Source organism: Varanus komodoensis, unplaced genomic scaffold (assembly GCF_004798865.1).
Source record: "Varanus komodoensis strain SLA01 unplaced genomic scaffold, ASM479886v1 scaffold87, whole genome shotgun sequence".
Classification (NCBI taxonomy): domain Eukaryota; kingdom Metazoa; phylum Chordata; class Lepidosauria; order Squamata; family Varanidae; genus Varanus; species Varanus komodoensis.
The window spans coordinates 378,677-391,088 of NW_025336565.1; the positions used below are offsets into that span (position 1 = coordinate 378,677).

At 59.0% G+C, this 12,412-nt stretch overlaps 1 protein-coding gene across 2 annotated transcripts in view; it reads left to right on the plus strand.

The window, feature by feature from the left end:
* KCNAB3 (potassium voltage-gated channel subfamily A regulatory beta subunit 3) overlaps positions 1-12,412 on the plus strand; it is a 19,208-nt gene continuing 6,796 nt past the window's right edge. Inside the window, exons 1-8 of one of the 2 annotated variants that reach the window (XM_044417266.1) lie at positions 1-236; positions 6,478-6,521; positions 6,741-6,778; positions 7,631-7,710; positions 9,921-9,965; positions 10,087-10,131; positions 10,776-10,819; positions 11,752-11,838. In XM_044417266.1, the coding sequence (XP_044273201.1) occupies positions 1-236; positions 6,478-6,521; positions 6,741-6,778; positions 7,631-7,710; positions 9,921-9,965; positions 10,087-10,131; positions 10,776-10,819; positions 11,752-11,838 (619 nt within the window). The remainder of the gene's footprint in view (positions 237-6,477; positions 6,522-6,740; positions 6,779-7,630; positions 7,711-9,920; positions 9,966-10,086; positions 10,132-10,775; positions 10,820-11,751; positions 11,839-12,412) is intronic. The other variant, XM_044417267.1, reaches the window with a different exon arrangement.

Here is a 12,412-nt window from a genome sequence, read left to right on the forward strand (position 1 = left end):
ATGCAGGTGTCCATCGCTTGCACGGAGCAGAACCTGCGGAGCCGCAGCAGCGACGACCGGCTGTGCGGCGGGGGGGGCCGGGGCCAGGGCGCGGGGGGGCAGGGCAACGGGGGCTACCAGCCCCCCGGCAAGGGCCCCCGGCTGGGCATGGGGCTCCGGGCGCCCGGGCAGAACCTGCCGCACATCGCCTTCCTCCTGCGGGAGTCCACCGGCCGCTCCACCGGCATGAACTACAGGTAGGGGGCGGGGGGCGGCCGTCGCCTGGGGGGCTGCGGCAGGGGGGCGCGGGTTGGGGCCCGCTTGGCGCGGCGCGGGCCAGTGGGGGGGCGCCGGCGCGGGGCGCTACAGGGGCGGGGGGGTCCTCGGGGGGCGCCTGGGGCAGAACGAGCGGCGGAGGTGTCTGGCGTGCGGCCTAAAGGAGGCTCAGAGGCTGAAGCTGCGGGGGCGCGGGGTTAGGGGGCCGGCGCGGGAATGGGCGCCCGAGCGGGTGGGGCACAGCCGTAGGAAGGAGTCCCATTCCGGGGCCCGGGAGGGCTGGCGTGGGTGGGACGGGAGAAGTGGGGGTGCAGAAAGCAGGTTGCCTCGTGCTGGAAGCGGGGGGGGGGGCAGGCTCTGCTTCGCAAGCGGCAGGCTGGACCCGTCTCGGGGGGCCTGGCTCCAGATGCCTTTGGACGGGGGGGGGGGGGATGCGAGCGCCGCGTTTGGCTCGTCCTGCGCTTTGGGAAAGCTCGGAGGAGCCGGTCCAGGGACCCCTGCGGAGGCGCAGGGTGCCGGAGGGGCAGCCCGCGGAGGGCAGCGGGAGAAGGGGAGCCGCGGGGGAGGCAGCCCAGCGCTCGACTGCGGCGAGGGGCAGAGCGAAGAGGGCCCCCTCCCGCGATCCCCCCCCCCCCGCACGGTGGAAAGCAGGACTCAGGTTCTCGCCCAAGCGCTGGGGGCCGTGGGGCGATGCTGCGGCATGGGGTGCTCGTGGATGGCAGGGAAGAAAAGCTTTCCCGGGACCCCAAAGCTGGGGGAAGGTGGAACATCTACGGAAGTACTTCTGGGGGGGTCTCAGGCAGCCTGTTTTGCACACGGGCTGCTACAGGGTCCCAGGGACCCCCCCCCCCAACTCAACCCCCGGGGGCATGCACGCTCGCCTGCCTTCCCGCACCCGCCTTTGAGGCTGTGCAACCCTCCAACTTCGTAGCCCGCATTTCAGCTCAAGTTGGATCGATGCTGCCAACCCGAAAGTCCGGAGGGGAACGTGAGGGGGCAGAGTCTGGGGCAGGCGGGCCTGTGGTGCTCGGATCCTGCGTCCCTTGGGTGGGGCGAAGCCTGCGGGACCCGCAAGTTCTTTGAAAGGGAATGTGGATTTCGACCGAGCAACTGGGGAGAGGTGGAGCACGGCCGGGGCGGGGGGGGGGGGACTCGAAAAGCCAGGGAGCAGCGGGGCCTCCAGACCTCACGGGGAAGTGAGCCTGCACCCCGGGCTTCACGGAGAGGGAGGATGCCGGCCCCCTCCAACGGGCCTGTCCCTGTCCGTGGTGTTGCGGCGCGAGTGTTGCTCCGAAGAAAGCATCCACTGTTGGGCAGTGTGGGGACCCGCAAATGCGCAACATGGGTCTCCACGCCTGCGTGCTAGTGTGGGTTGGGGCTCGCATGTGGGAATCCTCCCGCACGTGGGAAGGGCTGCAGGGCCCAGGAGGGCTGCTGGGAAGGGGCCGCTGCGGGGCCCGGATCCTGGCTCCTCTGCCAGCCCGTGCACGGTCAGATGCGTAAAACCCGGGCGGGGGGAGGAGGCAAGGGGGCCAGGGGTTCCTGGGGTGGGGGGGATTCCGGGGGGGGGGAAGGGGCACGGAGCCAGCACATGAGACCTTGTGGGAGAAGTCCGGTGAGTCGGAGTGCTGTGGGCTGGGCGGGCGGCCAGGGCTGCCGGGCGCGATTCCCCTGGTGCACGCGAGTGGGATTGTTGCTGGAGCTGGCCGGCCTCCAAACCGCCCCGCAGATCTCAGTTGCTGCTCTGCGTCTCCTCCGGCTCAGGTTCCCTCGCCCGGCCCGGCCGGCACCGCTGCCTGACCACACAGTTCAGTTCACGGCGGGAGGCCGCAAGCTCTCTGCGGGAGGGCCAGGTTGGGTTTTGTGGGATGTTGAAAGGGAAGCAGGGGGCTGCCCAGGGCAAGGTGTGGGGAGACCTGGGGGGCAGGGGAAGGTCACCCAGCCTGGCAGAAGAAGGCCGCCCAAAGTGTAAGGACAGATCCAGCCGCTGGGCTGTGGGTCGGCTCCAGATGTTTTCTGACCTCCTTAATCATCACAGTGTAGAGGAACGCGATCTTCCGAATGCACGGCTGGTGCGCGACGTTTACATCCCTTCAAAACCATATTCTGAGGAAATGTCTTTTTCCCCCCCAGAGGGGTGGTGTGGGGAGAATCGGACATGCAAAGACTCAGTGCCCCGTCCCTCGACAATTCCTGCACCAGCATACGGGCCTCACGCCACACCAGTCCTTGAATGCTGGAAATGAAACGGCCATCCAAGTTACTGCGTCAGGCTGGTGGGGCAGTGCCCCGTTAGAGCGGGGCTCACTTGGTGCTGGGAGGCACCAAACCTCCTTGCCAGTGGAGACCCCTGAGCATGTGCAGAGTGCTTTTGTGCCCCATCAAGTTGTCACGACCAACGGCTTTCCATAGGCAGACTTCCCAGAATTTAGGTGTCTTTTCCAGCAGCCGCTGTGACTGTGATGTTGCAGTCCCATCATGTTCCCCTACTGTGTGCAAAGGTGGATGGGGTGGGAAACAGCCCTCCCAGCCCAGCTCAGACAGAACCTGCAGAATTTGCAAAAAAATCCTAATTAAATAGGAGCATGACTCCAGAGAGACGTGTTCTTGTGCGAGCAAGACATTTCCTTGTGCAAGCTGTGTTTCCTTCAACTGCACCCCATAACTGACGGCCTCGGTCAATTCCTTTTGCAACCCATTTCCTGCTGAGGGTTCAGACTGCTTGGGGCAGTTGGGTTGAGTTGGCAGGAGGCTGCGGGGAAATTTCGCTGGGCAGCCCTGCCAGAGGGGGCCTGCGGGAGGGAGTTAAGCTGGGGAGGCTTCCGGCATTAAGATCCACGGTATTCCTGCCACTCTAAAGGACTCTGGCGCGCCCGCAGCTGGAGTATTGCGTCCAGTTCTGGGTCCCTCGTTACAAGAGGGATACAGCCAGGTTGGAGTCAGTGCAGCGAAGGGCCACAAGGTTGGTGGCCGGTTTGCAGGGGAAGCCATAGGAAGAGAGGCTGAGGGAGCTGGGTCTTTTCAGCCTTGAGAGGAGGAGACTCTGAGGGGACCTGTTCGCGACATGCTGGTACGTGAGGGGGTGCCATGCAGAGGTGGGTCATGACCTTTCCCCCCTGCAGTGGAGGGCAGGATGTGTTCCAATGGAGCACAGCTCAGGGAACCAAGGTTTCGGTTTGGAAGCCAAGAAGTCCTTCCTGACGGTTAGGCATGGAAAGGCTTCCATGGGTGGTGGCTGAAGCCCCATCAGTGAGGGTGTTCAAGGACAGGCTGGACATGCACATGGTGGGCATGTCGTGAGCAGAGCCAGCTGGAGCCGGGGGTCAGACTAGATGGCCCGGGAGGCCCCTTCTGACTCGCTCTGTTTCTACGATGGGTTCAGGAAGAGGATCCGCATCCCATAATTTTTAATTGAAGATTGCTGCTGATTGGGTGATATTGTTTTGGGCCACTGAAGCTAGGTTGGGATGTGGGGGGGGCAGAGATTGTGTTTCTGGCCCCTCTTCCACCTCTGCCTGTTTTGCTCATGCCCCATGGTTTAATTATGAGGCCAGGTCGTGACCCATATCAAAGCAGCAGCTGGTGCTCGCGGGACAGTGACTCATATCACCTGGTGGCACAGTGGGTAGACCTGCCTCGCTCTCTCTCGCCCATCTGCACCCCAAAACTGCCACCCTCGTTCTGCTCCTGTGCTTTATAAAGGGGTTGGATGCACAGAAAGGAAGCAGATGAGCCGTCCTTTCTGGTGCAGAGCTCCACATCAGAAGCGCTCCTCAAAGGTGTCTTAATTTTAAAACGTTCGTGGAATTTAAGTCAGTTCCTTAAGCTGCAGCATAAGGAACTTTCCTTTGCTTCTCTGCCGGAAAGCTGGTTATGTGAATGCACGCAGAAGCCACTGGCTTAGCTGCTGTTCACCTTTTTAACCTGCACTTCTGGCGCGGAACCGAGCATCTGCTCCTCTCCCCTCCACTCACCTGGTTTTATCTTCACAACAAGCCTGCGAAACAGGTTCGGCTTGGACAGGGCACAGCTCGCCCCAGGCACCTGAGGGATGCTTCCGGCACAGGTGAGGTGTGAACTCCTCCCTACAGTCCTTACCTGACTTTTGGGCCAGAAATCTTCCCCTGAGAGGTCAGACTGAGGTGGGAAGGCCTTTAGGGAAGAAGGCAGAACAGAATTGGGGCGCTGAAGGTCCTTTTCTGGAGAAAGTTTGGTGGATTTAGTTACATTTTATTTAAAACAATTGAGACCTTTGAATCGTGGTGCTGGAGAAGACTTCTGAGAGTCCCTCCCGCGAACCGTGAAGAGGTCAAACCAGTCAGTCTTAGAGGAGATCAACCCTGACTGCTCTTTAGATGGCCAGGTGCTGAAGGTGAAGCTCGAATGCTTTGGCCACCTAATGAGAAGGAAGGACTCCCTGGAGAAGAGCCTGATGCTGGGAACAGTTGAGGGCAAAAGGGGATGATGGAGGTTGAGGTGGCTGGATGGGGTCTCTGGGGCAGTGGGTGTGGGCTTGGGTGGACTCCGAGGGATGGGGAAGGACAGGAGAGCCTGGAGGAATGTCATCCACGGAGTCATGAAGGGTCGGGCACGACTTTGCGACTAAACAACCATTTAAAACAAGGGTGATGTTGAGGGTGCGGAAAACCCAGCCTTCCATGTGTGGCAACAGGGTATGTTCTGGCCGCCTCAGCACGGAAGGAAGCGCACTTCGCACGTGCTCAGTGGCCCCACCAGTTGCGTTTGTTCACGTATTCTGGGATGGAGCGCTGGTGGTTTGGGAATCGTTTCCCATCATCTGCCGTGGATGCGTGTGCAAGGAAGTGGCTCGGGGGCTTTTGGTTCCGTCCCAGAACTGCCGCAGAGGTGGCCGAAAGACGCCGCTTCAGAAATGGCTCTCCTCTCTCTCCCAGCCCCCCACCCTGCTTTGCTCCAAAGCCCCCCCCCATCTTCCTCGCCCCATTATCTCAGTTGCAGAAGTTCCCCGTCATCGGCAGCACTGACCCCGTTTCTGCCTGCCTTCTATTTTTATCACCATCCTGCTCACAGCGCAGGCCGCACTCTAATGAAACCGCGAGCCACGCGCTGGGCGGGCAGCAGCGCTAATGAGCACGGGGTTGGGGGGGAGTGAGGCCCCGGGAGGGAGACGGACGCCTCCAAGGGCGCCCCAGTTGCATGGGAAGGGCGGGTGTTCAAGAGAGGACCCAGAAGTCCTGGCTGTGTTGACTCGGGGGTTCAAACCCCCTGACAGGTTTGGTGGGGCATTCTTGGGACTCCAGAAGTGGTGGCTCCAGGCTCGGCCGCTGTGGCTGAAGTGTGGGCCTCCCCTGTGGCCAGCACAAGCCGGCTGGGGGCTTGAGCACGCAAATCCAAGCACCCGAGGTTGCAGGAAGAGGCCCCCGGGGAAGCGCGGCTCCGCTCACCCCGTGCTCCAGCTCTGTTTCTGCGGCACAGGGTAAAATGAAGCCATTTTCTTGGCTGAACGGCAGAGGCTCCCGGCTGTGCTGCAAAGCCCCGGAGGCTCCATCCACCATCCTGGGGCCCAAATCTTCCCCTCTGGGGTGCTCTCCTGTCCTCCAGCCCCACGGGTTTCCTCAGCCACCAGGCCTTCGCTGGCTTCTGGCTCCAGTCCTGCCTTCCCAGCCCAAAAGGCTAGCGTGTCCTTCCCAGGGCTCCGCCTCGAGATGCAGGGTGCGAGGCGAGCGGAGGCAGGAAAAGGCCGCGTCCCACATGCCTCGAATCGCCTCCGGAAGCCACAGCACACCGGCACTGCTGCTCTTCTGGCCCCGCCCCTTTGCCTTGGCCCCTCCCACCTCTGGATGCGGCCCGTGAGGTTCTCTGGCCAGCGGGCAGGCGGGGGTTCTGCACCCTTGCGGCACTGCCTCTCGGTCACCGAGGCGAAGGCCCCTGGGGGAAAGGCCGCGCCCCTGGCTGTTTCCTGCCCCAAGCAGCATGTGGCGGGGCGCAGCCCTTGGGTCTTGGTGGCTGCGGTCCCCCGACATTCTGGAGTGCCCACCGGTGCAGGGCCGCCTGAACAGCACGATGGGCCCCGGGCAAAGCAGTGTCCTGGACCCCTATGACGACGACTGTTAATTTTGGAAGTTTTCCCATTTTCCAAGGGTTAACATACACAGATTAGTATGGGCCCATCCGGCCCGTGCGTTCAGAGGGCCCTGCACCAATGCAATCCGGTTTTGCCTCTTGCCTTTTCTCTCTCCTCAGGAATCTTGGCAAATCGGGCCTCCGTGTTTCGTGCCTCGGCCTCGGTGAGTCTCCGGAAGAAAAACCATGTGGGGACGGCGGGAGGAAGGCGGGGCATCGAGGGGGGACTGGCGCTGCAGGAGGGGTATTTTGCGCATGCCCAGAGCTGCCCATGGCCGGTAGCCGCCCCAGTCGGGATGGGGCCCATCCCAGTGTCCCTGGAGCGCCGCTGGGTCGAGTGCATCGCCATGGCCTCGTCTCAAGGTGTGCTCTCTCCCCCGCAGGTACCTGGGTGACATTTGGGTCCCAAATCTCCGACGAGGTAAGTGCCAGCCCACCGCTCTCTCTTCCTCGCCGAAGGCCCCTCTGGTCTCCAAATGCCGCGTCCGTGTACGTGCCCTGGCCCTCTTGCCCCCTCGAGCCCCGGGGGTCTCATTGTGGGGCGATCGCTAAGCTCAGGTCCCTCTCCCCTGGGCGCCTGGAGCAGGGCCACAGCCCACGCAAGCCCTCGGAGTCTGTATCAGGGGCTGGCCGGGGTTCCAGCCCCTTCTCGTGCGTGACAGCCACATAGCGTTTGCCACACCAAGAGGGGACGAGGGGTCCGTGTGGCGCTGGGGTCGAGTGTCAGGCGGGGCCACAGGAGAGCTCAGCTGTGAAGTTCACTTGGGGCAGCCACGGGCTTGCCTACCTCGCAGGGTTGTTGCGAAGGCGAAAGGCATTACGTCTCCATATGAGCGAGCCTTCCCCAGCCTGGTGCTCTCCAGATGTTTTGGGCCACCACCCCAGCATTCCTGACCCCTGGACATTCTGGCTGAGGATGATGGGAGTTGATGTACATCTGGAAGGCATGAAGTTGTAGAAGGCTGTTGGGGACCAGTGGTATGCAAAACTGAACCGACTATGGAGAACGGCGGTGCCTCAAGTAACTCACAAATTCGGTGCCTAAAAGGTGCCTCACCAAGGCACAGATTCCTCTTGGGGAAGGAACCAGGAAACTGGCATCAGACCAGAGATGGGGATTCCAGAAGCGAAGAGGGTGGAGCTCTTCCTGTCTCTGTGCAAGGCAAAGCTGCTTTTGCTTCATTTCTCTCCATGTGGCTCCCAGTGAGGACAGGGGGAAGGTGAGCAACCCCCCCCCCAGCCCCTGAACGGCCTGTGCTCTCTCTCCACCCAGACGGCGGAGAACGTGCTCACCATCGCTTATGAGAACGGGGTCAACCTCTTTGACACGGCCGAGGTCTACGCTTCTGGCAAGTATGTCCCCCCATTGCATCCGCAACTCCATTCCTAGAAAGGGGAGCAGTTGGAGGAGAAATTCAACAGGTGCAGCGCCTCTCTTCACTGCATCTCCTTGCTGAGTGGGGGCTGCATCTTTTGAATACTGCCTGTCGTACAGCTGGCAGTACAGGGCTGCCTGGGCTATGTGGGGATGCAGAAGTTGACTTCTGTCCCCGTTCTCCCACTGCATCAGGGTACGAAAACCTCAGTCCGGGGCCAAATCTGGGATTCCCCAGGTGGGCCACACTTCTGTCCCCCAACGGCTGGTCAATGGCTTCCCAGCTTTTGCTCAGTTTCCTCCCGTCCTAAAAAGGCTGAAATTCTTCTAAGGCTTAGTTACTAGGAAAAGGAAATTGATACGAAAGTTTGCCCATTTCTGCCCTGCTCCATTTATCTGGGGTCCTGCTTTCCCCTGGAATGCAGCCCTCTGGCGTGGACCCCGGCTCCCCACGGCTGCATTCCAGCTGCCCCACCAACCCATCGTCCCCAACAGCTGACCCCCACCAGGAGCTCTTACAGGTGTCACTGTCGTCCTTCCTTCCTAAGCCTGGATACCTGCACTTTTCCCATGCACAAAGCCCCTCTTGTCTTCACTACTGCGTGCGCTTTCCCCTGGGCTTTGAGCCCTGCTGGGGATGATCTGCCTGGCTTCACGTCTTCCTCTGCCGTTGCTTCTCTCCTGAGCCCACCGCCCCGGGCCCCTGCTGGCCCACGTTCCCTCTCCCGGGGCTCTTCAGGACGCAGCGATTAAAGCCTCATGACATGATTCTGTCAGGACAGATTGCGGGCTGGCTGGCTTGAGGGAAGGTGGAGCGGGGAGAAGTGAAGATGCTCTCTGTCGCAGTGTGATGCGCGGGGACGGGGGGTGCTGGGCCAAGAGAGCAGGCCTCCAGGGGGAGTGGTGTCCCTGCGGGCCAGGGAGGGCAGGCCGGCTGGTGTGCGGATCTGCGTGCCTGCCAGATATGGGGCTTCTGCCGATCTAGGATGCCGTGTGACGGCAACCCTCAAGCCATGGCAGAGAGACCCCCGAGGGGGCCGAGACAGGGTAGCGGGTCGGGGTGCAAAATGCCCTAATCGCCCCGGGGACCACACGCTGCCTTCCTCGGATGTGGACCGGGGAGTTGTTCCGCATTGCGGGTTGGAGCGCGAACTGCATTTGTCCAAAGTGGCAAAAACACAGGGGAGTGGATTTCTTGTGGGGAAGAGGGGCCGCTTCCTCAGGTCTGTGGGGTGTTAACCCCACCCGGCAGGAGCGTGTGGGTGCAGAAGGGGCTGGAGGAAGAGAAGATCGGGGCCAAATAGCCAGGAAAAGCGAGAAATGTGGCATTTCTCTCCAAAGCTCAGATGCAGACGAGATAAACGCCGTGATTGTTCAGTAACGCCAGAGCTGGTGATAATTAGCTGCCGGGCTTTGCTGTGTTAATTTAATACCTGTCGCAGGAGAGAAAATTTTGCTCTTTGTTGAGTCCTGGACAAAAAGCAGCACCTTCTCATTCCGAAATTTCACACTCAAGTTCTTTTGCCAGAGCAAGGCGAGTTTTCAGGTCAGGAACAGATCAAAATGTTCTCCCGGTAAAAGGCAGAAGGGTGAAAACGACAGCAAAACCAGCCAGTGTCGAGGCCTGTCGGTATCACAAGCCAAGTCAAAAAGTCCCGTTTGACATTGACGGAGCCGAATCCTGTCCCCAGTCAGTTGCGTGTGGTCTTCATTGCTAGAAGATAAGGCAAAATCTTTGCACCCCGCAAGCGAAGGAGCACTTGCTTGGTTCGGGTGCCTGTTGGAAGCTATTTTGCAGTGGGGGTATTCACCCCATTTGACATTTTTCCTTGATCTGAGCCCCACAGCCACAGATCCGGAGTAATCACCGATGAATCCATCAGAGCTGACTTCCGATTTTTTTTTAAATAAGTCTTATCTGAAATTATAATCCTAAAAAAACAAAAAGAAAACTACAAAGAACATCCACCATCAAAAACATCGAGCCCGCTGAGTCAGCCCCCACATCCTTCTTTTTCCATTTATGAAAACTTTAAAAACATATTTAAATCTATGCGAAGTCCCATTTCTCTAGCCAATAATTAAAAAGTCCCAAGTTTGATAGAAATTAGCATCTTCCTTCTCCTTCAATAATAAAGTCAATAGAGCTGACTTCTGCTTAATGCTTTTCCTTGTTTTTCTTCTTCAGAGCAGAAAAAACCTTGGGAAATATCCTGAAGAGCAAAGGATGGAGGTAAACAGCCCACATGCCCCGAGTGGGGTTCAATCCCTACCTTTACTCTGGTTTACTCAGCCTAAGTCGTCTTCGGCTGCGTGACTTTCCATGCTCTCTCTCCTCCGCCTCTGTTTCTCAGGCGTTCCAGCTACGTCGTGACCACAAAAATTTACTGGGGAGGACAGTAAGTACCCCGAGGAAGCAGAGAAATGATGGGGAAGCTGCTTGTTGCGGGAGCTTTGAACTATACGTGTTGGGAACTTAGTTTGTGAGTAGGTGGTGGCAAGGGGAATGCTCTCTGCACAGGAACAGAGGTGCTCTTGCACTGATTGGAGCACTGCACATTCAAGAGCTGAGCCCAGAGTTTGGAAAGGAAAAGAAAGGAAGGGCTGGCCTTTATGTGAAGCTGAACTAATTTTGGGGATTGGACTGTTGGAAAGGGAAGGGGCCTATCAGCGCCTACCAGGCATCATTTGATTATCTGCGATTTGATTTTTAAACAACATAGTGCCTCTTATCCCCGTGATTTCAAGGAGGCTGGGAAAGTGGATTAGAGGCTGTCTACCGCCAAGGGCAGCTCTTGGGACTTTGCCGGCCAGACTTTTCTGACGCTCTTAGGCTTCCTCTCCATTTGGGTTCAGTGGCCACCCATATCCACCTAGGATGCAGGGGAACATGGAACTGGATTGTGCTAGGGAAAGGGGGTCATCCTGACACAGGGAGCAGAGTGGCCCCTCTGCAGTTTGGGGTGTTGTGGGAATGTGTGTGGGGGTGGAAACGGCCGATCCTCGTAACGTCCCCATCTCTCTTCTTGTTCTTTCCTCAAAGGGCTGAGACCGAAAGAGGCTTATCCCGGAAACACATAATTGAGGGTAAGGGTGGGAGAGCAGGAAACAGGGTGCTTGCGGGGGGCGGGCAGTGCAGACTGAGAGGGATGTGTGTGGGGGGGGCGGGGCTGGTGGGAAAAGCTGCCGAGATCATGTCTGGAGAGCTCACAATTTCAGAAGGCCAGGGAATTACCAGTGGGATGGCAAAAGGAAGGTTTGGGGGCAGTGGCCCTGCTGAGCTGTTAAAAGATTCAGGGTCAGCCCCAGAGTATACATATCTCCGTAAACGCTGCAGATGCTGATTTAAATCCCTCTGCGCACATTTAGAAATCATGGCCACGATGCATTTACAATTTCACAGTTCACGGCTCATCCAAATGATTCTTCCGTTCGGTTGCACACACGGCCCGGGATCCACCCCAAACCAAGGGTGAAAGGGTTTCCTAAGCTTCATAGCCCCACAGGAGATGTTTGCAGCATGTGGCTGGGGAGAATTAACCCTTCTCTCCCCAGTTGCAGCCTCCCTTGCCAGTTGCCCCCTTGCAGAACAATTAAGCTGTTGGGGGAGCGGGGATATCCACTGGCCCCAGTGAACACCTCAGGCGAGGAGGAGGAGCTGAGGACCAGCTTTGGGGCTGGAGCCCCATAGACCCAGGCCTGGCCTCCCCCTATTCGGAGGGTGGGGGAGCTGAGACTTTGGGATCATGGTCAATATGATGTTCATTGTTTTAATTTCGGTCTTTCGTATACTCTGGCTGATGGCGTTATATTTTAAGCTTTTGTACGTTTCTTTTCATGTTTTATCTGTCGACGTTTTTAATGTCAGAAGCTGCTGTGAATCCCACTGCACCAGGGTGGGGAAGGCTCTTCTGGGTCCTTTTCTGTGCGCGGTCGAACTTCTGGGGCTGCTCATGGCAGTGCTTTCTCCCCAAGACACACACGCATCTTTCCCTTCCCTTCCCTCTTTCCTTTTCCAGGGCTTAAGGGCTCCCTCCAGCGCCTACAACTGGACTATGTCGACATCGTGTTTGCCAACCGGATGGATGCCAACAGCCCCATGGAAGGTGAGTGGGTCCTTCCAGGCCCCACTGCCCCCCAGCTTCCCCCTCGCCGCTTTGGGGGAAGCAACCGTCCCCCCACCCTGATAGCAAGCCCCCGCTCTGAAGGCTCTGCAGCCCGGCCGGATGAGAAAGGCCCCGGCCCTCCGAAAATCCAGGTTCCACCATTCCTTGGATGTGCCACGTTCCCGACTGTAGCGCTGCCATCACGGCATCCTCCGAGGACAGCTCCGTGAGCCCCGCTTTTCAGGTGCTGGGGGGGTGGGTGGGCCAAGGCTGCAAGAGACTGTGACTTGGCCAAGGGGGCTGTGGCAGATGGGCTCTTATTTGCAGTCCAGTGCTTCTCCAGAATTCCTGCCTCGGCTCACGGGTTCTCTCCTTCCCCTCCTGCAGAATGCGACCCGAATTTCCGATTGCTCTTGCTGGAAGGTATTGCGGATTCCCCCTGCCCCCCCAAGCCCCAAATCCCCCCCCCCCTTTGCCCCCCCCCCCCCCCAATCCTCTGCCCACGAGACCTGGAACGCCATACCTTTCAGGGGTTTAGAACGGAGGGTCAGGCAAAACCCAAGATGCCTCTATG